The 24,629-nt window shown below is 39.0% G+C and overlaps 2 protein-coding genes across 4 annotated transcripts in view; both read left to right on the forward strand.

The window, feature by feature from the left end:
- The window catches only part of LOC145912654 (collectin-10-like), a 29,528-nt gene extending 5,292 nt beyond the window's left edge, over nt 1-24,236 (forward strand). The window contains exons 1-10 of one of the 3 annotated variants that reach the window (XM_083000199.1): nt 5,120-5,322; nt 5,587-5,631; nt 5,887-5,931; nt 6,098-6,142; nt 6,394-6,438; nt 6,602-6,646; nt 8,441-8,507; nt 8,602-8,625; nt 8,840-8,990; nt 9,498-10,141. In XM_083000199.1, the coding sequence (XP_082856325.1) occupies nt 5,155-5,322; nt 5,587-5,631; nt 5,887-5,931; nt 6,098-6,142; nt 6,394-6,438; nt 6,602-6,646; nt 8,441-8,507; nt 8,602-8,625; nt 8,840-8,990; nt 9,498-9,747 (885 nt within the window). In that variant the 5' untranslated portion in view covers nt 5,120-5,154 and the 3' untranslated portion in view covers nt 9,748-10,141. Of the gene's footprint in view, nt 1-5,119; nt 5,323-5,586; nt 5,632-5,886; nt 5,932-6,097; nt 6,143-6,393; nt 6,439-6,601; nt 6,647-8,440; nt 8,508-8,601; nt 8,626-8,839; nt 8,991-9,497; nt 10,142-22,579; nt 22,625-22,788; nt 22,834-23,104; nt 23,150-23,321; nt 23,367-23,596; nt 23,667-23,728; nt 23,753-24,034 lie in introns of those variants that run through there. The other 2 variants (XM_083000200.1, XM_083000202.1) reach the window with 2 other exon arrangements.
- LOC145911475 (low affinity immunoglobulin epsilon Fc receptor-like) lies at nt 15,830-21,165 on the forward strand. Its single transcript, XM_082998838.1, has 8 exons — nt 15,830-15,925; nt 16,085-16,291; nt 16,554-16,598; nt 18,548-18,574; nt 19,920-19,986; nt 20,049-20,072; nt 20,196-20,346; nt 20,519-21,165. Exons 2-8 carry the CDS (start codon nt 16,124-16,126, stop codon nt 20,766-20,768), a joined length of 732 nt encoding a protein of 243 aa, XP_082854964.1. The 5' UTR covers nt 15,830-15,925; nt 16,085-16,123; the 3' UTR covers nt 20,769-21,165.
- Nucleotides 24,237-24,629: the final 393 nt, after the last annotated feature.

The following is a 24,629-nucleotide window of genomic DNA, read 5'->3' on the forward strand; positions in this document are numbered from 1 at the left end:
ATTTAATTCTTAATTAATTCCTAATTAAATTCTGCAGGGTCCATTGGGACGAAAGGGAAATGTCGGTGACATTGGTTCAACGGTAAGTTCCATGTATTACTAACTGCTGGTATGTTTCAAATTACAACTATTCTCAGAAATCGGTTTAAAGTTATTTTCTATTTGGCAAAGTGGTAATTTACTCGATGATTGTCATTCCAGCAACTTGAGAAGTTTTTAAAGCGAACGAACGTTATATTATTGTCCAGGGACCAACGGGACCCAAAGGAGCAAACGGCGCCATGGGGCAAATGGTGAGTTCGAATAAAAAATGGTTTTGTTTCAATCTTTAGATAATGAAAGAACAAACTGTTACATTTGTAAGTTAGTATTTCTGATTTTCCTTCAAAAACGCACACAACAGCTGATCGTCAGTCACACTTCTTAAAGTGCGGACAGATCTGTTGATTATCATCGGCTATATAGACTGATTCTGCCAGATGTCATTTTCCATAGATAACTTGTTTATTCATAGATTCATGTTTAATTGTTTATACTGCAGGGGCAAAAGGGGAATCTGGGTGACACTTACGTTCCACGTTTTAGTGAGTGTTCGTATGTTGGAAATTATAACTAGCTAGAATTTTTTCTTCTCGTCAAAGTGGTAACTTTTGCTCTCAATGATATCTTTGGTCATACGTGCAAAAATGTTTTTTAAGCCGAAGAACATTGTTTTGTTCTTCAGGGACCAAAAGGCGCAATGGGGCCAATGGTTAGATTGGAACTTAAATATGTTGCAATTATGCATGTTTGTCATTGGCCGAAGTCAGGGGTGGCTAGACCTTGCTGTGTCGTGTTTTTATGCCAATTACTTTCATAATTCGAGTTTCGTTAAAAAACAGTTTGATCAGGAATTCAGTAACCTAACTTTCACAACATTATGTAAATTTACCTACTTGGTAGTTTAACTTAACACAAACATATTACTCTACTTACGCCAATCCATTCCAGCACACATTCAACATTTCATTCGATCTAAGTTATTAAAAATAATAAAGCAACGGTTTAGCAAATGCGTAATTTGGAATTACGTCCGACATAGCTCACGTTCATTAAAGGCTCTTCGCGAGGTCGCAATGGTGTGCTTTGCTGTGCTGGAAATTTTAAACCAGCACACACACGCACAATAATCAAACGAAGGTAGTGTTACGGAATAATTTCGGAATTAAGCCAAGAGAGGATTTGCGCGGTTACCCCTTGCCACAAAATACAACCATGTAACGATTTAACTCTGCCTTTACCACTAAGTCGATTACCTATTTCCTAAAACGTCCTGGACCTCGCTATACAAGCTCACCACTAAAACCAATTCACTAAGTAAGCGTCCTACTTGGACAAATCCATCATAAAAATGCACCAATGCACTTCTAGCACGATGAGTCCCTCGTATCTCATAACTTAAAACACTTGCGCAACGTAAAGCCCATCGCAAGTCTGGCAATACCACAGTGACCCGACCAACCAATTAACCGAACGTTTACCTCCAGGAGCACGACGGAACGGAACCTGGCCATCCAGGAATATATATGCGTGAAAAACAAAACTTAATGATGAAAGTAGGACAAAACAAATGAAGAATATATTACGTTGTGCGGCGTAAGTACAAACAAGGAAAGGCCACTGGGAAGTAATATCGGGATCATGAAACATTGTAGATGACTTTTCGCCATAGTTGGCTTTACTGTGAATGAGCGACGTGGATCACTGCCCAAGGAACTTTAAGAAGCAACATGTTTTTGTTTGGTTTACGTGTTATGATATTACTGAAAGACTTCATATATGTTTCAGATGCGCCAACTGTGTTCATGTTTCAAATCGTCTACGAACCCCACAGGAAACCTCGTCGTATCTTACAGAAAGGGGCATCAACGTGTATGTTATTGGAATCGGTCTGCGTGGCGTTTGCAAAGACAATCTCAAGGTAAACGTCGTGTTGGCAGAATAAAGTCCAAGGTATCTGAGTTCACGGACAAATTATTTAAACTAATTTCGGATTGTGGTGAATTAAGTCAGCAGACGCCCTTGTACCAATAGCTGCGTGCACGTAAAGCTCTTGGAAGCATCAAAATACGGCCAATAGTTGATTGTTTTTGTTCAGTACGGTAACAACTGCCGTACCGGTTCCACTGACCATTGGTTGGGTAAACCTGCTTTAGATTACCAACGCTTGAAATAAAATATTTTTGCAGATTCTCGCTCAAGGAGGTCGATGTTTTCATTACTTTTACTTGGACCAATGGGATAAGGATGTCGACAGTTTTATCGATACGCTGGAAAATCCACCAGATGGCGTGTGTCTCTCCGAGTGGGGTTATCCCGAGCAAACTTGTGAAGTATAAGAAGTTTCTTGAACAGTTGGCTGCATCGGATAAGCTAAGAGAAGAAATCGGAATGATTGGACAGGATATCAAAGGTTCGAATCCCGGTGTGGCAGCTTGTAAGGTCTAAAAAGTTTCTTTAGATGCCTACATTTGCCTGCAGTTGTCAACTACATTGTTTGTATTATTTTGTTCGGCATTTACCGACTTGTTGTTGTTGCCGTTTCCATGTTAAAGTTGTATCTACTTTTAAACACAGCACAGGGTGTGAAATTTATCGTTACTTCTGCAGGGTACTTCGCTTCCCTGACAATTTGTCTCAATGATGCTAGCGCAATGAGTCTCAATGAAGGTCGGCTGACCTATTGGCTAGTTGTCAATGAATTATCTGTTCACCTGTGCTCTCGGCTGAGATGCAGGCAGGCAGAATAACTCCTATTGTAGTTTATTTTATTAATCGAATCGAAATCAGAATTAGTCTTGTTTAAAATAGAATCGAATCATAGAATAGCATAGGATGGACTAGAATAGAATGGTGAGAAAGGGAAATCGTTACCGTATAAACTGGAAGTCACGTGACAGGCGTTATTGTGAGAGAATAGCAGTGTGTTCGTAAATACCATGCGGATAAGTCTCTGGGGGCATTATTTAAGATAAAGTGTCCCTGTCAAACAAAAAATCCCCCAATGTTGGAAAACGGGAAAAGTTCTCATCAAAACAGCTTCCAGTTGCGTCGTTGTCCCACATGCGGCTTTGTAATGCAATTGCGGGCAAATTCTCACTCCCCCAAAACAGTTACTCATACATCGGTTTACATCACACGACCACAATTCCAAACGAATGACGCTGCACTTCACTCTGTGTACATACTGATGATATTGGATGATTTTGTGGATCGCTACTAATAGAAATTACTATAAAGAAAAGATTGAAATATAACAAACATTGTAAGACCAAGTCAACGCACAGTTGTCAGTAAGAAAATATATGTATAAATTTTCTAAAGTCTAACCTTCCTCATGAAAAAACAAATGTGCAGTGAAAGCACGTGATTTGTAACTTGTTATATTGATTGTGATGTTTACGCCAACCAGAAAGTGCGATTTGTTCAAATGCTTGAGATTTTGAATGCAAAGTAAAACTCATAAAACGTGATCAACGACTTTCATACCAACATATGGCTTTGCAATTTTCTTTGCGTTTATGGCGCAGTCGATAGTTGTAAACAAATTACTAGAAATTAACTTTGTTGTATGAAAGATTTATGGAGTGTAGCTATTTGTACAGTAAACGTTGTTGCTTCGGAAACAAAGTATCTGTAACCCACATCCCGCGAAATTATCCAGCCTAGATTACGTCAAGTTACTTAAATTTTCTTTCTTGTACAAATACCATAAGTCTCCGCTAATAGAGACATAAGCTTAAGGTAGGGAGGAAATTTTGTTATAGAACAGGTTACATGCCTTTCTTAAAAAAATAACATTGCTTTCAACGCTTTTCAGAACACTTGTGGTAACTTTTGTGCAATATGCCATGATTCTCTGTTCGTCGAATCGGACAGATTTGTGTCATTCTGGCATTCAAAACAATAGCAGTCGACTTACTGGAAACCCATTTTATGAAATGCAACATTTTGCGTTTTTTTTTCAATGTAAAAGTGTTTTATCCTTGATTTGCTTTACAAGCTGGTAATTACAAAAGGACTTCCTGTTTACATTTTGCTTGGTACTCTTTTTGAGAAAAGGCACCAAAAGATGAGTCTTTTTAAAAATTCCTACAGCTTAAAGATCTGGAAATGGATTTTTATAAATACACTTTTGTGACCCTTTGAGAATTAGCTCCGGTGTTAACGTTATAACATGCATTCAATAAACTACTGCTGTCACTAAAACGGTTACCAGCAGGTACTAACACTTTCCAACAACATGGTAATAATTGTGGGTCTATAAAATCTTGCCTTAGTGCATTTTTTTTAATTGATGATGGCATCTCTAACAAAATGTCTTGGAAATGAATATAATATCTCCCCTGGGAGCTGGTGTTTTCGCCTGTTGAACTTATTTTTGTACAGTTTTTATAGATGCGGGTTAAACTAAACAGCTAACTACTAAGCCTATATGTTTGTACAAATGAATAAACTTTTGTTTCATGGAACAAAGTATTGGCAATGGACAAATGTAGGTCTTGTTAGAAACGGTTTAATTTCCTATTGTGTCTCAGGAAATAAGAAACATCACACGATAATTTTGTTTTTAACTCACTCGCTTGCAGGAATAAAGTTTCGAGATCAATGAACTGATTGTAGACTACACAGTGGACCGAATCAATTGCAACCCACAAATAATCATATTTTGAATGCAAAGAACAGCAATGCTCCTGCAGGATTAGTTTGACATGAGCATACCAACATAGATTCACAGTTAACCGCAAACAACTGTGCAAGGTTGCACAAAATCCCATGAGAATGACGGGGAGATATGACTTCGCTCGTATTCGAAAATACAGTTACGCATTTGCTTGCAGGTAATATAAATGCATTCATTGGAGTTAGGAACAGAGAGATTAGAGAACAGTTTAAGAGGTGGACGACTTAGTGAGGTAAGGATGAACTATTTCAGGATGAAATTTAGAAAAAAACCAAACTTTTTCGACAGTGATAATATCGCTATAATATCGTGATCGACAGTTTTGTGTCAGAATATAAAAATAAATGTTTTTAAGCTGGTCGTGCTCTGTTCACCCACTGAATTTATTGCAGGAACTTTATATCTTTTGTTTGTCGCAATATTGAGAAAACATGTCACCCCATTTCGGGTTGCTGGTCTTCATAATAATTCTGCAAACAGCGTCGTGTCAAGAACAAACCTGCCGCATTCCAACAGTTTGCACTAACCCTGACTCTACTGAATGGAGGGAGGTTAATCTTCAAGGGATAAAAGGAGACAGAGGATTACCAGGAAAGAGGGTGAGTGAATGATGCAGGATGTCAATAGTATTTTCATATCTAGAATCTTTTTTCTTTTGTTTGGTCTCTGATTATTAAGTTGGTAAATTGCATGTTCGATTGGCTAAATGTGCCAACGAAGGGCCGTGATTGTGTGGTTGCGAACATTTACGAAAGAGCTCTTATTTCTTGACAGTTTTCGTATTTAAAACATGAGACATTCAACAACTTTCTTGTATAACGTGAAATTGTTTTAAGGCGAACAAACATTGTTTTGTTCTTTAGGGACCAACGGGACCCAAAGGAACGAACGGTACTATAGGTCCAATGGTGAGTTGGAACTTGAAACGGTTTTAGTGTATTCTTTTCATGATTGGGAAACAAACTGTTATATTTTTGAGTAAATATTTCTGTTTTGCCTATAAAATAAACGTACACAACAGCTGAGCGTCTGCCACACTTTTGAAAGAAAGGACAGATGTGTTGTTCATTACTAGCAACATAGAATGATTCTTGCTGTCTTATGACGTTTTCTTTCGATAATTTGTATATTCATAGGTTCATGTTTAATTGTTTTTACTGCAGGGTCCATTGGGACCAAAGGGAAATGTCGGTGACACTGGTTCAACGGTAAGTTCCATGTTTTACTAACTGTTGGTATGTTTCAAATTGCAACTACTCTCAGAAATCGGTTTAGAGTTATTTTCTATTTGGCAAAGTGTTAATTGACTCGATGGTTGTCATTCCAGCAACGTGAAAAGTGTTTAAAACCAACGAACGTTATATTATTGTCCAGGGACCAGCGGGACCCAAAGGAGCAAACGGCACCGTAGGGCCAATGGTAAGTTGGAACTTAAAACGGTTTTAATTTAATCTTTTGATAATTGGGAAACAAACTGTTACATTTCTGGGTTAATGTTTTTTATTTAAAAAAACGTACACAACAGCTGAGCGTCGACCACACTTTTGAAAGAAAGGACAGATGTGCTGTTCATTGGCAGCTTTGACTGATTCTTGCTGTCTTTATGACATTTTCCATCAATAACTTGTATATTCATACATTCATATTTAATTCTTAATTAAATTCTGCAGGGCCCATTGGGGCGAAAGGGAAATGTCGGTGACACTGGTTCAATTGTAAGTCCCATGTTTTACTAACTGTTGGTATGTTTTAAATTGCAACTACTCTCGGAAATCGTTTTAGAGTTTTTTTTTTGGCAAAGTGGTAATTTATTCGATGATTGTCGTTCCAGCAACGTGAAAAGTTTTTAAAGCGAAAGAACATTGTTTTATTGTCCAGGGACCAACGGGACCCAAAGGAGCAAACGGCGCCATAGGGCCAATGGTGAGTTGGAATAAAAAATGGTTTTGTTTCAAAATACGCACACAACAGCTGATCGTCAGTCACACTTCTTCATCACGTGTAACGCAATTTTAAAGCAAACTACATTAAAACATGCAGGGGCACAAAAAGAAAAAAGGACACGTTGACACCGCTTGTCAAATCACGTGCTAGAGACAAAAACATCAAACAATGCAGGAGACGCAACAGTTACAACAAATTGTTATAAACTGCTGGAAAGTAAACACATTGTTCTTTGTCGTTGATGCATCCACTGTTTTTGTGAATGTGAAGCGACTCAAGTAAGAGCTGCTTGGTGTGGTCCAACTTTTTTTCCAGAACTTGGGCTTTATCGAAGGCAACTTCGTGTTGCAATGTCACCGCATGCTTGGCCAACGCAGTCTTGCTAGCATATTTCGATGCGACATCACGACGATGCTCTTTCAGTCGCGTAATGGCCCTTCCGGTTTCGCCGATGTATATACCATTGCAATCCTTGCATGATATAAAATAACCCCCCCCCCCCCCCTTTGGTTTGGAAGCCTCCGTAGCAATGGGTCGTGAAATTAGATTGCCAAGCGTTGTATGGGGCTTAGTGTAGACTTTTATGCCGTAATCCGACATCAACCTTCGCAATGTTTCGGTAAGGCCAGGAATTACAACTGTTCCGCTAGTGGGCGTTTCATGCTTCTGGGTTACTGCCGGTCTCGCGCTTAACATCCAGGCAGGATATTGGTTTGTTCGCAGCGCATTTTTGACGACACTAATCTCTTTTGCTTGGTCTTCTACTTTCGAAATGTGGGTCTTGGCTCTATCCATTAGAGCGGTGGCAAGATACCCTTCTTGGATGTAAAAGTTTACCGGAACAAGGAATTATCAATACTCCAACACATACGAATCGCTACCTTTCGTTTCTTTCGGCACAACCGATAGACCATAAAAGGGCGGTTGTAAGATCGCTAATGGATAGAGCCAAGACCCACATTTCGAAAGTAGAAGACCAAGCAAAAGAGATTAGTGTCGTCAAAAATGCGCTGCGAACAAACCAATATCCTGCCTGGATGTTAAGCGCGAAAACGGCATTAACCCAGAAGCATGAAACGCCCACTAGCGAAACAGTTTCTAATTCCCTACGTCCCTGGCCTTACCGAAACATTGCGAAGATTGATGTCGGATTACGGCATAAAAGTCTACACTAAGCCCCATACAACGCTTGGCAATCTAATTTCACGACCCATTGCTACGGAGGCTTCCGAGCCAAAGGGGGTGGATTATTTTATACCATGCAAGGATTGCAATGGTATATACATCGGCGAAACCCGAAGGGCCATTACGTGACTGAAAGAGCATCGTCGTGATGTCGCATCGAAAGATGCTAGCAAGACTGCGTTGGCCAAGCATGCGGTGACATTGCAACACGAAGTTGCCTTCAATAAAGCCCAAGTTCTGGAAAAGGAGTTGGACCACACCAAGCGGCTCTTACTTGAGTCGCTTCACATTCACAAAATAGTGGATGCATCAACGACAAAGAACAATGTGTTTACTCTCCGGCAGTTTATAACAATTTGTTGTAACTTTTGCGCCTCCTGCATTGTTTGATGTTTTTGCCTCTAGCACGTGATTTGCCAAGCGGTGTCAACGTGCCCTTTTTTCTTTTTGTACCCCTGCATGTTTTTTTCGAGTTTCGTTAAAAACATTTTGATCAGGAATTAAGTAACCTAACTTTCACAACATTAGGCAAATTTACCTACTCGGTAGTTTAACTTAACACAAACATAATACTCTACTTGGACACAGGGCCCTAGTGGCAGCAAAGGAGCGAAGGGAGATTCGATGGAACAAAGTTCCTTTCTCAGGCTTCAAGGTAAACACAAATTTAAAATGTTATAACCTAATAAAAAAAGCAATGCAAATTATTTTCAACTTTATATCAAACAATAATAATTTTATTCAAACAGAACGGGTGCGGCAACTCGAAGTGGGTGAGTACCAAGCAAAAGTCAAGGTATTCGTGACCCGCAAAGAAAATAATGGTTGCAAGAAAAGCTTAGAGTATTGACATAAATGTAGATTCGTCGTTTTTCCAATACACAAGTTATTGCATGGCCTAACAGAAATAAGTCAATATTATACCAATTAGAAGCCTTCACGGGTAATTAATATGATAATCTAACGGGAACATAAAAATGTTCACAGATAGGTATTGGAATGGAAGTTTCACTGCAGCCAACGGATATCGTTACAAGATCCTATCTCACACTCCAGGGTTTGAACACGGGAGGTCTGAATGTTCAAATATCGGTGGTCGAGTTGCTTCGGTTGGAATTAGAAATGAGAATGTTTTCAGGTTTTTATGTTGATTCTTGGAATAGTTTAAATGTGGAAATTAAGCATACTTTGTTTTTCTTTCTCAAGAATCAGGAAACCAAAAACTATGAAAAAGTGTTTTTTCAATATTTCAAAAAATATTTTTCGCCTATAGGTCAGAGGTCAGGAACCTATGGCTCGCGAGTCAGTGGTTCTTTTGATGACGGCATCTGGCTCGCAGATAAATCCAAGTTAGCATTTCTTAGCACAATTGTTACGAGTAAAACTTTTTCTGTAATTTTCCAAAACGTAAACAATCTATTCGTAACAATCGTGCTAAGAAATGCCAGGCGTTATTTCGGTCGCTTGAACTTGTTTACCAAATGTTGAAAAATATCATATGGCTCTCACTGAAATACTATTAAAAATATGTAGGTTTCATGGCTCCCTTAGCGAAAAAGGTTCCCTACCCCTGCTATAGGTGAACAAATATAAAAAAAAAAACAATAATAAACAAGAAAAAAAAATAAATAACTGTTTGTATTAGGAGTGTGGATGCTCATTTCGGGGAACAGTTTAATGGGATAGCGATTGGTCTGACCGATATCCAAACAGAAGGAAGTTTTGTGTGGGAAGATGGAGTCCCAGCTGGTCAGGGATGGACAAACTGGGATGTGGGAGAACCAAACAATGCCTTAAATAAAGAAGATTGTGTCTATGTTAGTGCAGGACGCACTTGGAACGATAATAGTTGTCTTAATATGTCTAAGACACTTTGTGAAATGGCTCCGGTGTAAATATTATTAATTGCTTTCAAAAACTACTGCTGTCACCAAAACTGTTTCCAACATTAAACTGGAAAACGTTCATTAACTAATATTTCTCAACAAAGTAGTAATAATTGTGGGTAATTTTAAACCAGCATTGTGGTTACGAAAGCTAGTCACAGATTCTGCAATAATTCTGAGCACGAAAAATCTGACCTTAGTGCATTGTATCCAAGTGATGATGACATCTCTACCAAAATTTCTTTAAAAGATGACTATAATATATCCGCTTAGAGCCGGTGTTTTCGCCAGTTGGACTTATTCTTGTTGTTATACAGTTTTTATAGAAGCGGCTCAAACTAACCAGCTAACTACAAGCCTATATGTTTGTACAAATGAATAAACTTTTGTTTCGTGGACCGAAGTGTCGGCAATGGACAAATTTAGGTCTTGTTAGAAACGGTTTAATTTAGGCCTAGCTCACAGCAAGTTTCAAATGTACCATAATAATTTGTGTGTAAGGGACGAATATTACCACCGAGTTAGAGTTTGATTTCCTATTGTGTCTTAGGAAATTAGAAACATCACACGATAAATTTTTTTAAAACTTACTCGTAAAACTCGCTAACGTGAATAAAGTTTCGATGTCAATGTACTGAATGTAGACTACACAGTAAATCGAATCAATTGCAACCGGCAAATAAATATATTTCGAATGCAAATAACAGCAATGCTCCTGCAGGATTAGTTTGACATGATCATACGAACATAGATTCACAACCGCAAACTACTGTGAAGATTGTACAGAATCCCATGAGAATGACGGGGAGGCAAGACTTTGAAACCAAAAACATTTACTCGAATAGGCAAAGCATCTGCTCGCAGCAAGTAATAAAATAGATTCATTGGAATTAGGAACAGAGAGATTAGAGAAAAGTTCAAGTTTGAGGAGGACGACTTCGTGACGTAAGGATGAAATTTAGGAATAAACCAAAGCTTTAATATCGCGATAATATCGTGATCGACAGTTTTGTGTCAGAATATCAAAATGAATGTCTTTAAGCTTGTCATGCTCTGTTCACCCACTGAATTTATTGCAGGAATTTGATAGCTTGTGTTTGTCGCAATATTGAGAAAACATGTCACTCTATTTCGGGTTGCTGGTCATCATAATAATTCTACAAACAGCGTCGTGTCATCAACAAACCTGACGAATTCCAACAGTTTGTACCAACCCTGACTCTATTAAATGGAGGGAGGTTAATCTTCAAGGGATAAAAGGAGACAGAGGATTACCAGGAAAGAGGGTGAGTGAATGATGCAGGATGGTTTTGGTTCACGAAGTCCCACGACAATAATATTTTCATATCCAGAATTTTTTCGGTTTGTTTGGTTTCTGATTTTTAAGTTGGTAAATTGCGGGTCCGATCGGCTAAATGTGCCAAAGAAAGGCCCTGATTGTGTGGTTACGAACATTTAGACAATCAACAACTTTATTGAAAAAATTTTAAGCGAACGAACACTGTTTTGTTGTTTAGGGACCACCAGGACCCAAAGGAGCGAACGGTACCATGGGGCCAATGGTGAGTTGGCGGTTTTAATTTATTCTTTTAATGATTCGGAAACATACAGTTATATTTTTGAGTAAATATTTCGGTTTTCCCTAAAAAAAAACGTACACAACAGCTGAGCGTCAGCCACACTTTTCAAAGAAAGGACAGATGTGTTGTTGATTACTAGCAGCATATACTGATTCTTGCTGTCTTCTGACGTTTTCCTTGGATAACTTGTATATTCATAGGTTCATGTTTATTTGTTTTTACTGCACGGTCCATTGGGACAAAAGGGAAATGTCGGTGACACTGGTTCATTGGTAAGTTCCATGTATTACTAACGGTTGGTATGTTTCAAATTGCAACTACTCTCACAAATCGGTTTAGAGTTAATTTCTATTTGACAAAGTGGTAATTTACTCGATGATTGTCATTCCAGCAACTTGAAAAGTTTTTAAAGCGAACGAACATGGTTTTATTGTCGTCCAGGGACCAGCGGGACCCAAAGGAGCAAACGGCACCGTAGGGCCAATGGTGAGTTGGAAATTAAAACAGTTTTGATTTAATCTTTTAATGATTGGGAAATAAACCGTTACATTTCTAAGTAAAAATTCATATTTTTTTGCAAAAAAAACGTACACAATAGTTGAGCGTCAGCCACACTTTTGAAAGAAAGGACAGATATGTTGCTCAATAGCAGCTTTGAATGATTCTTGCTGTCTGATGACATTTTCCTTCGATAACTTGTATATTCATAGACTCATGTTTTATTGTTTTTTCTGCAGGGTCCATTGGGACTAAAAGGAAATGTCGGTGACACTGGTTCAACGGTAAGTTCCATGTTTTACTAACGGTTGGTATGTTTCAAATTGCAACCACTCTCGGAAATCGGTTTAGAGTTATTTTCTATTTGGCAAAGTGGTAATTTATTGGATGATCGTCATTCCAGCAACTTGAGAAGTTTTTAAAGCGAACGAACATTGTTTATTGTCCAGGGACCAGCGGGACCAAAAGGAGCAAACGGTGCCATAGGGCAAACGGTGAGTTGGAATAAAAAATGGTTTTGTTTCAATCTTTAGATAATGAAAGAACAAACGGTTACATTGGTAAGTTAGTATTTCTGATTTTCCTTCAAAAACGCACACAACAGCTGATCGTCAGTCACACTTCTTAAAGTGCGGACAGATCTGTTGATTATCATCGGCAATATAGACTGATTCTGCCAGACATGTCATTTTCCATAGATACCTTGTTTATTCATAGATTCATGTTTAATTGTTTATACTGCAGGGACAAAAGGGGAATCTGGGTGACACTGGTTCAGTGGTAAGTTCCACGTTTTAGTAAGTCTTCGTATGTTGGAAATTATAACTAGCTGGAATTTTCTCTTCTCGTCCAAGTGGTTACTTTTGTTCTCAATGATATCTTTGGTCATACGTGCAAAAAAGTTTTTTAAGCCAAAGAACATTGTTTTGTTCTTCAGGGACCAAAACGGCGCAATGGGGCCAATGGTTAGATTGGAACTTAAATATGTTGCAATTATACATGTTTGTCATTGGCCGAAGTCAGGGGTGGCTAAACCTTGCTGTGTCGTGTTTTTTATGCGAATTACTTTCAAAATTCGAGTTTCGTTAAAAAACAGTTTGATCAGGAATTCAGTAACCTAATTTTCACAACATTATGTAAATTTACCTACTTGGTAGTTCAACTTAACACAAACATATTACTCTACTTACGCCAATCCATTATTCTCTACAATCCAGCACACATTCAACATTTCATTCGATCTGAGTTATTAAATAATAAAGCAACGATTTAGCAAATGCGTAATTTGGAATTGCGTCCGACATATCCCACGTTCAATGAAGGCTCTTCGCGATGTCGCAACAATGTGCTTTGCTGTGCTGGAAATTTTGTTTCCCTGTACGACTTTGCAGCACAAACCAGTACACACACGCACAACCATCAAACGAAGGTAGTGTTACGGAATAATTTCGGAATTAAGCCTAGAGAGGATTTGCGCGGTTACCCCTTGCCACAAAACACAACCATGTAACGATTCAACTATGTTGCTTACCTATTTCTTAAAAAGTCTTGGACCTCGCAATACCAGCTCACCACTAAAGCCAATTCACTAAGTAAGCGTCCTACTTTGACAAATCCATCATAAAAGTGCACCAATGCACTTCCAGCACGATGAGTCCCTCGTATCTCATAACTCAAAACACTTGCGCAACGTAAAGCCCATCGCAAGCCTGGCAATACCACAGTGACCCGATCAACGAATTAACCGCACGTTTACCTCCAGGAGCACGACGAAACGGAACCTGGCCATCCAGGATTATATATGCGTGCAAAACAAAACTTAATGATGAAAGTAGGACAAAACAAATAAAGAATATATTACGTTGTGCGGCGTAAGTACAAACAAGGAAAGACCACTGGGAAGTAATTTCGGGATTATGAAACATTGTAGATGACTTTACGCCATAGTATAGGCTTTACTGTGAATGAGCGACGTGGATCACTGCCCAACGAACTTTAAGAAGCAACATGTTTTTGTTTGGTTTACGTGTTATGATATTACTGAAAGACTTCATATATGTTTCAGGTGCGCCAACTGTGTTGATGTTTCAAATCGTATCCGAACCCTACAGGAAACCTCGTCGTATCTTATAGAAAGGGGCATCAACGTGTATGTTATTGGAATCGGTCTGCGTGGCGTTTGCAAAGACATTCTCAAGGTAAACGTCGTGTTGGCAGAATAAAGTCCAAGGAATCGGAGTTCACGCACAAATTATTTAAACTAATTTCGGATTGTGGTGAATTAAGTCAGCAGACGCCCTTGTACCTATAGCTGCGTACACGTAAAGCTCTTGGAAGCATCAAAATACGGCCAATAATTGATTGTTTTTGTTCAGTACGGTAACAACTACTGTACCGGTTCCACTGACCATTGGTTGGGTAAACCTGCTTTTGATTACCATCCTTTGAAATAAGATATTTTTGCAGATTCTCGCTCAAGGAGGTCGATGTTTTCATTACTTTTACTTGGACCAATGGGATGAGGATGTTGACAGTTTTATCGATACGCTGGAAAATCCACTAGATGGCGTGTGTCTCTCCGAGTGGGGTTATCCCGAGCAAACTTGTGAAGTATAAGAAGTTTCTTGAACAGTTGGCAGCATCGGTTAAGCGCCCGACCCATATACTAAGAAGAAATCGGAATGATTGGACAGGATATCAAGGGTTCGAATCCCGGTGTGGCAGCTTGTAAGGTCTAAGAAGTTTCTTTAGATGCCTACATTTGCCTGCAGTTGCCAACTACATTGTTTGTATTATTTCGTTCGGCATTTACCGACTTGTTGTTGTTGCCGTTTCCATGTTAAAGTTGTTGCATCCACTATTAAACTCAGAACAGGGTGTGAATTTTGTCGTTACTTCTGCAGGGTACTTGGCTTCCCTGACAATTTGTCTCAATGATGCTAGTGCAATGAGTCTCAATGAAGGTTGGCTGACCTGTTGGCTAGTTGTCAATGAATTATCTGTTCACCTGTGCTCTCGGCTGAGATGCAGGCAGGCAGAATAACTCCTATTGTAGTTTATTGTAGTAATCGAATCGAAATCAGAATTAGTCTTGTTTGAAATAGAATCGAATCATAGAATAGCATAGGATGGACTAGAATAGAATGGTGAGAAAGGCGAAAGCGTTACCGTATAAACTGGAAGTCACGTGACAGGCGATATTGTGAGAGAAAGGCAGTGTGTTCGTAAATACCATGCGGATAAGTCTCTGGGGGCATTATTTAAGATAAAGTGTCCCTGTCAAACAAAAATCCCCCAATGATGGAAAACGGGAAAAAGTTCTAATGAAAACAGCTTCCAGATGCGTCGTTGTCCCACATGCGGCTTTGTAATGCAGTTGCGGGCACATTCTCACTCCCCCAAAACAGTTCACACGACCACAATTACAAACGAATGACGCTGCACTTCACTCTGTGTACATACTGATGATATTGGATGATTTTGTGGATATATAATATATAATATATAAAAATATAATATCTCCCCTGGGAGCCGGTGTTTTCGCCTGTTGAACTCATTTTTGTACAGTTTTTATAAATGCGGGTTAAACTAAACAGCTAACTACAAGCCTATATGTTTGTACAAATGAATAAACTTTTGTTTCGTGGAACAAAGTATTGGCAATGAACAAATTTAGGTCTTGTTAGAAACGGTTTAATTTCCTATTGTGTCTCAGGAAATAAGAAACATCACACGATAATTTTTTTTAAAACTCTCTTGCTTGCATGAATAAAGTTTCGAGATCAATGAACTGATTGTAGACTACACAGTGAACCGAATCAATTGCAACCCACAAATAATCATATTTTGAATGCAAAGAACAACAATGCTCCTGCAGGATTAGTTTGACATGAGCATACGAACATAGATTCACAGTTAACCGCAAACAACTGTGCAAGGTTGCACAAAATCCCATGAGAATGACGGGGAGGTATGACTTCGAAACCAATAACATCTGCTCGTATTCGAAAATACATTTACGCATTTGCTTGCAGGTAATATAAATGCATTCATTGGAGTTAGGAACAGAGAGATTAGAGAACAGTTTAAGAGGTGGACGACTTAGTGAGGTAAGGATGAACTATTTCAGGATGAAATTTACAATAAACCAAACTTTTTCGACAGTGATAATATCGCTATAATATCGTGATCGACAGTTTTGTGTCAGAATATAAAAATAAATGTTTTTAAGCTTGTCATGCTCTGTTCACCGACTGAATTTATTGCAGGAACTTGATATCTTTTGTTTGTCGCAATATTGAGAAAACATGTCACCCTATTTCGGGTTGCTGGTCTTCATAATAATTCTGCAAACAGCGGCGTGTCAAGAACAAACCTGCCGCATTCAAACAGTTTGTACCAATCCTTTCTCTACTGAATGGAGGGAGATTGATCTTCAAGGGATAAAAGGAGACAGAGGATTACCAGGAAAGAGGGTGAGTGAATGATGCAGGATGTCAATAGTATTTTCATAACTAGAATCTTTTTTCTTTTGTTTGGTCTCTGATTATTAAGTTGGTAAATTGCATGTTCGATTGGCTAAATGTGCCAACGAAGGGCCGTGATTGTGGTTGCAAACATTTACGAAAGAGCTCTTATTTCTTGACAGTTTTCGTATTTAAAACATGAGACATTCAACAACTTTATTGTATAACGTGAAATTGTTTTAAGGCCAACAAACATTGTTTTGTTCTTTAGGGACCAACGGGACCCAAAGGAGCGAATGGTACTATAGGTCCAATGGTGAGTTGGAATAAAAAATGGTTTTGTTTCAATCTTTAGATAATGAAAGAACAAACGGTTACATTTGTAAGTTAGTATTTCTGTTTTTCCTTCAAAATACGCACACAACATCTGATCGTCAGTCACACTTCTTCATCACGTGTAACGCAATTTCGAAGTAAACTACATTAAAACATGCAGGGGCACAAAAAGAAAAAAGGACACGTTGACACCACTTGTCAAATCACGTGCTAGAGGCAAAAAACATCAAACACTGCAGGAGACGCAACAGTTACAACAAATTGTTATAAACTGCCGGAAAGTAAACACATTGTTCTTTCTCGTTGATGCATCCACTATTTTGTGAATGTGAAGCGACTCAAGTAAGAGCCGCTTGGTGTGGTCCAACTCCTTTTCCAGAACTTGGGCTTTATCGAAGGCAACTTCGCATTGCAATGTCACCGCATGCTTGGCCAACGCAGTCTTGCTAGCATCTTTCGATGCGACATCACGACGATGCTCTTTCAGTCACGTAATGGCCCTTCGGGTTTCGCCGATGTATATACCATTGCAATCCTTGCATGGTATAAAATAATCCACCCCCTTTGGTTTGGAAGCCTCCGTAGCAATGGGTCGTGAAATTAGATTGCCAAGCGTTGTATGGGGCTTAGTGTAGACTTTTAGGCCGTAATCCGACATCAATCTTCGCAATGTTTCGGTAAGGGGAAGTAGGGAATTACAACTGTTCCGCTAGTGGGCGTTTCATGCTTCTGGGTTACTGCCGGTCTCGCGCTTAACATCCAGGCAGGATATTGGTTTGTTCGCAGCGCATTTTTGACGACACTAATCTCTTTTGCTTGGTCTTCTACTTTCGAAATGTGGGTCTTGGCTCTATCCATTAGAGCGGTGGCAAGATACCCTTCTTGGATGTAAAATTTTAACGGAACAAGGAATTATCAATACTCCAACACATACGAATCGCTACCTTTCGTTTCTTTCGGCATAACCGATAGACCATAAAAGGGCGGTTGTAAGATCGCTTATGGATAGAACCAAGACCCACATTTCGAAAGTAGAAGACCAAGCAAAAGAGATTAGTGTCGTCAAAAATGCGCTGCGAACAAACCAATATCCTGCCTAGATGTTAAGCGCGAAACCGGCAGAAACCCAGAAGCATGAAACGCCCACTAGCGAAACAGTTTCTAATTCCCTACGTCCCTGGCCTTACCGAAACATTGCGAAGATTGATGTCGGATTACGGCATAAAAGTCTACACTAAGCCCCATACAACGCTTGGCAATCTAATTTCACGACCCATTGCTACGGAGGCTTCCAAACCAAAGGGGGTGGATTATTTTATACCATGCAAGGATTGCAATGGTATATACATCGGCGAAACCCGAAGGGCCATTACGTGACTGAAAGAGCATCGTCGTGATGTCGCATCGAAAGATGCTAGCAAAACTGCGTTGGCCAAGCATGCGGTGACATTGCAACACGAAGTTGCCTTCGATAAAGCCCAAGTTCTGGAAAAGGAGTTGGACCACACCAAGCGGCTCTTACTTGAGTCGCTTCACTTTCACAAAATAGTGGATGCATCAACGACAAAGAACAATGTGTTTACTTTCCGGCAGTTTATAACAATTTGTTGTAACTGTTGCGCCTCCTGCATTGTTTGATGTTTTTGCCTCTAGCACGTGATTTGACAAGGGGTGTCAACGTGCCCTTTTTTCTTTTTGTACCCCTGCATGTTTTAGTGTAGTTTACTTCGAAATTGCGTTATACGTGATGAAGTCAGGGGAATCTCGGTCACACTGGTTCAGTGGTAAGTTCCACGATTTACTAAGTGTTCGTATGTTGGAAATTATAAGTAACTATAATTTTTTCTACTCTTTTTTGCTCTCAATGATATCTTTGGTCATACGTGCAAAAAAGTTTTTTAAGCCAAAGAACATTGTTTTATTCTTCAGGGACCAAACGGCGCAATGGGGCCAATGGTAAGAGTGGAACTTAAATATGTTGCAGTTATACATGTTTGTCATTGGCCGAAGTCAGGGGTCGCTAAACCTTGCTGTGTCGTGTTTTTGATGCCAATTACTTTCAAATTTCGAGTTTCGATAAAAACATTTTGATCAGGAATTAAGTAATTAAAAATGTACTGCTCTTCTGGCATAAACGTATTGTATTTTACGACGTTTCGTCTGCCATGCGGCGAGACTTCATCAGGTATGACGCAACAATTGAATCACACTAAAACACGCAGGGGCACAAAAGAAAAAGAAAACAAGAAAAAGGGGAACGTTGACACCGCTTGTCAACTCACATGCTAGAGGCAGAGGCACCAAACATTACAGAAGACACAACAATTACAACAAATTATTGTAAACTGCGGGAAAGAATACACATTGTTCTTTGTTATTGACGCAACCACTATTTTTGTGGATGTGCAACGACTCAAGAAATAGCCGCTTGGCGTGGTCCAGCTCCATTTCCAGGACTTGGGCTCTATCAAAGTCAACTTTATGTCGCAATGTCACCGCATGATTGGCCAACGCAGTCTTGCTGGCATCTTTCGATGCGACATCACGGCGATGCTCTTTCAGTCGCGTCTTGAAGGCCCTCCCGGTTTCGCCGATGCATACACCACTGCAATCCTTGCATGGTATCGAATAGACCACCCCCTTTGGCTCGAAAGCCTCCGTAGCAATGGGTCGTGAAATTAGATTGCCAAGCGTTGTATGAGGCTTCGTGTAAACTTCGTGTAAAGAGCATCGCCGTGATGTCGCATCGAAAGATGCCAGCAAGACTGCGTTGGCCAATCATGCGGTGACATTGCGACATAAAGTTGACTTTGATAGAGCCCAAGTCCTGGAAATGGAGCTGGACCACGCCAAGCGGCTATTTCTTGAGTCGTTGCACATCCACAAAAATAGTGGTTGCGTCAATAACAAAGAACAATGTGTATTCTTTCCCGCAGTTTACAATAATTTGTTGTAATTGTTGTGTCTTCTGCAATGTTTGGTGCCTCTGCCTCTAGCATGTGAGTTGACAAGCGGTGTCAACGTTCCCCTTTTTCTTGCTTTCTTTTTCTTTTGTGCCCCTGCGTGTTTTAGTGTGATTCAATTGTTGTGTCATACCTGATGAAGTCTCGCCGCATGGCAGACGAAACGTCGTAAAATACAATACGTTTATGCCAGAAGAGCAATACATTTTTAATTGCAATATGCCTGGCAGCAACAGGAATTTCATAGGAATTAAGTAACCTAACTTTCACAACATTAGGCAAATTTACCTACTCGGTAGTTTAACTTAACACAAACATAATACTCTACTTGGACACAGGGCCCTAGTGGCAGCAAAGGAGCGAAGGGAGATTCGATGGAACAAAGTTCCTTTCTCAGGCTTCAAGGTAAACACAAATGCCACTTACTAAAACTTGATGAAATTTGACAAGATTTTTTCTTTGCACAGATCAAGTTCGACGAATCCAACTGGGTGAGTACCGAACGTTTTCGAACGACAAAAGATAAAATACCGGTCCCACGTTTTGTTCGGTGTGGACGTTAATGTAGGAGTTTTATTATGAAACTCCAATGCGGACATAAACAATTTTTACAGATAGGTATTGGACTGGAAGTTTCACTGCAGCCAACGGTTATCGTTACAAGATCCTATCTCACACTACAGGGTTCATACACGGGAGGTTGGAATGTTCAAACATCGGTGGCCGAGTTGCTTCCGTTGGAATGAGAAATGAGAATGTTTACAGGTTTTTTTTGTTGAGTTTTTACTTAGATTAAATGTTAAAATAAAACGGAGTTTCTTTCCCATAAATTAGGAAACTAAAAACTGTAGTAAAGTGCTTTTATGTTCTTAGATTTACATTTTTGGCGAAAAAATGTAAACAATAAATTGAGAGAAAAAATATGTGTTTGTATTAGGAATGTGGCTGCTCATTTCGGGGATCAGTTTCATGACATAGCGATTGGTTTGACCGACATCCAAACAGAAGGAAGTTTTGTATGGGAGGATGGAGTCCCAGTTGGTCAGGGATGGACTAACTGGGATGCGGAAGAACCAAACAACTATGAAAATAATGAAGATTGTGTCTATGTTCATAGGCCAGGCACTTGGAATGATATTCATTGTCCAATAATTTCTGGGACCCTTTGTGAATTAGCTTCGGTGTAAACATCATGACTTGCATTAAAAAAAATGGGCCTACTGCTATCACTAAAACTGTTTCCAACATTAAAACCACAAAAATTTACATCAACGCGGGTACTAATAATTTCCATGTAGTAATTGTGGGTTATTTTCAATCAGCATTGTGGTTACGAAAGCTAGTCGCAGAATTTGCAATAATTCTAAGGCTGTAAAATCTGACCCATATTCATTATTCAAGTGATGATGACATCTCTACCAAAATGTCTTTAAAAGATGACTATAATATATCCGCTTAGAGCCAGTGTTTTCGCCATTTGGACGTATTCTTGTTGTTATACAGTTTTTATAGAAGCGGCTCAAACTAACCAGCTAACTACAAGCCTATATGTTTGTACAAATGAATAAACTTTTGTTTCGTGGACCGAAGTGTCGGCAATGGTCAAATTTAGGTCTCGTTAGAAACGGTTTAATTTAGGCCTAGCTCACAGCAAGTTTCAAATGTACCATAATAATTTTTTGTGTAAGGCACGAATATTACCACCGAGTTAGAATTTGATTTTCTATTGTGTCTCAGGAAATTAGAAACATCACACGATAATTTTTTTTAAAACTTACTCGTAAAACTCGCTAACATGAATAAAGTTTCGATGTCAATGTACTGAATGTAGACTACACAGTGGACCGAATCAATTGCAACCCACAAATAAATATATATCTAATGCAAAGAACAGCAATGCTCCTGCAGGATTAGTTCGACATGAGCATACGAAAATAGATTCACAGTTAACCGCAAACTACTGTGAAGGGTTGCACAAAATCCCACGAGAATAACGGGGAGATATGACTTTGAAACCAAAAACATTTACTCGTATACGCAAAAGCATCTGCTCGCAGCAAGTAATAAAATACATTCATTGGAATTAGGAACAGAATAGAGAAAAGTTCAAGTTTGAGGAGAATGACTTCGTGACGTAAGAATGAAATTTAGGAATAAACCAAAGCTTTAATATCGAGATAATATCGTGATCGACAGTTTTGTGTCAGAATATTAAAATGAATGTCTTTAAGCTTGTCATGCTCTGTTCACCAACTGAATTTATTGCAGGAACTTGATGGCTTGTGTTTGTCGCAATATTGAGAAAACATGTCACCCTATTTCGGGTTGCTGGTCATCATAATAATCCTACAAACAGCGTCGTGTCATCAACAAACCTGCCGAATTCCAACAGTTTGTACCAACCCTGACTCTACTGAATGGAGAGAGGTTGATCTTCAAGGGATAAAAGGAGACAGAGGATTACCAGGAAAGAGGGTGAGTGAATGATGCAGGATGGTTTCGGTTCACGAAGTCCCACGACAATAATAATTTTCGTGTCCAGAATTTTTTCGGTTTGTTTGGTTTCTGATTTTTGAGTTGGTAAATTGCGGGTCCTATCGGCTAAATGTGCCAAAGAAAGGCCTTGATTGTGTGGTTACGAACATTTAGACATTCAACAACTTTCTTGAAAAAATTTTAAGCGAACGAACATTGTTTTGTTGTTTAGGGACCATCAGGACCCAAAGGAGCGAGCGGTACCATAGGGCCAATGGTGAGTTGGCGGTTTAAATTTATTCTTTTAATGATTCGGAAACATACAGTTATATTTTTGAGTAAATATTTCGGTTTTCCCTAAAAAAAAACGTACACAACAGCTGAGCGTCAGCCACACTTTTTAAAGAAGGGACAGATGAGTTGTTCATTAATAGCAGCATATACTGATTCTTGCTGTCTTATGACATTTTCCTTCGATAACTTGCATATTCATAGGTTCATGTTTAATTGTTTTTAATTGCAGGGTCCATCGGGACAAAAGGGAAATATCGGTGACACTGGTTCATTGGTAAGTCCATGTTTTACTAACTGTTGGTATGTTTTGATTGCAACTACTTTCGGAAATCGGTTTGTAGTAATTTTGTATTTGGAAAAGTGGTAATTGACTTGATGATTGTCATTCCAGTACCGTGAAAAGTTTTTAAAGCGAACGAACATTGTTTTATTGTTTAGGGACCAACGGGTCCCAAAGGAGCAAACGGCACCGTAGGGCCAATGGTGAGTTGGAACTTGTGTGGTTTTTATTTAATCTTTTGATGATTGGGGAAAAAACGTTACATTTCAAATAAAAAATTCTATTTTCTTTTTAAATAAAAACGTACACCAACAGCTGAGCGTCAGCCACACTTTTCAAAGAAAGGACAGATGTGCTGTTCACTACTAGCAGCTTTGATTGATTCTTGCTGTCTTTATGACATTTTCGATCGATAACTTGTATATTCATACATTCATATTTAATTCTCAATTAATTCGTAATTAAATTCTGCAGGATCTATTGGGACGAAAGGGAAATGTCGGTGACATTGGTTCAACGGTAAGTTCCACGTTTTAATACTGTTGGTATGTTTCAAATTACAACTATTCTCAGAAATCGGTTCTCAGAAAAAGTTATTTTCTATTTGGCAAAGTGGGAATTTATTCGATGATTGTCACACCAACAACCGTGAAAAGTTTTTAAAGCCAACAAACATTGTTTTATTTTACAGGGATCAGCGGGACCCAAAGGAGCGAACGGCGCCAAAGGGCAAATGGTTAGATTGAAATTTAAATATGTTGCAATTATATATGTTTGTCATTGGCCGAAGTCAGGGTTTGTTAAACCTTGCTGTGTCGTGTTTTTTGTGACAATTACTCTCATAATTCGAGTTTCGTTAAAAACATTTTGATCAGGAATTCAGTAACCTAACTTTTATAACATTAGGCAAATTTACATACTTGGTAGTTCAACTTAACACAAACATAATACTCTACATGGACACAGGGCCCTAGTGGCAACAAAGGAACGAAGGGAGATTCTGTGGAACAAAGTTCCATTCTCAGCAGCCTTCAAGGTAAACACAAATGTCACTTACTAAAACTTAAAAAATGAAAACAAGATTTATTCTTTGCACAGATCAAGTTCAACGAATCCAACTGGGTGAGTACCGAGCGATATGTCTTCGAGAATGCTGTCTGAATATAATTTCATCAAAACATTCACAAAAGTTTTTTGTCTGCCCTCTTATCTTTCGCTTATTGTTGTCCCGACAAAAGCGTTCGTATTAAAACTGAAAAAATTTTGAAAAATAAAATTCGGGTTTCTAGTTTTCTCCTAAAGACGTTATTGCAGGAGATCACAATATTTTGAAAAGTTTTATTACCGAAAAACACAAACACTGGATGCGCGGATATTCTATTAAGGACAAATAATTCTTTACAGAAATGCAGGTGGCTTTTGGTTTCCGTGCACCCAACGGATATCGTTACAAGATCCTATCTCACACTCCAGGGATCGAACACGGGAGGTTGGAATGTTCAAATATCGGAGGTAGAGTTGCTTCGGTTGGAATGAGAAATGAGGATGTTTACAGATTTTTCTGCTGAGCCTAAATGTGAAAATTAAAAACTACAATAAAATGTTTGTATTGTAAAGAAAAAATAACTGTTTGTATTAGGAGTGTCGCTGTTCATTTCGGGGATTAGTTTCATAACATAGCGATTGGTTTGACTGATATCCAAACTGAAGCAAGTTTTGTGTGGGAAGATGGAGTCCCAGTTAGTCAGGGATGGACAAACTGGCATGTGGGAGAACCAAACAACTCCGACAATAATGAAGATTGTGCCCATGTCGATAGCTCGAACACTTGGAATGATAATCAGTGTGACCGTATGTGGAGGACCCTTTGTGAAATGGCTCCGGTGTAAATATTATGACTTGCATTCAAAAACTACTGCTGTCACTAAAGCTGTTTCCAAACTGTAAAACTTACATCAACTAATATTTCCCAACAACATAGTAATAATTGCGGGTAGTT

This window comes from Ascidia mentula, chromosome 8, assembly GCF_947561715.1.
Source record: "Ascidia mentula chromosome 8, kaAscMent1.1, whole genome shotgun sequence".
NCBI lineage: Eukaryota > Metazoa > Chordata > Ascidiacea > Phlebobranchia > Ascidiidae > Ascidia > Ascidia mentula.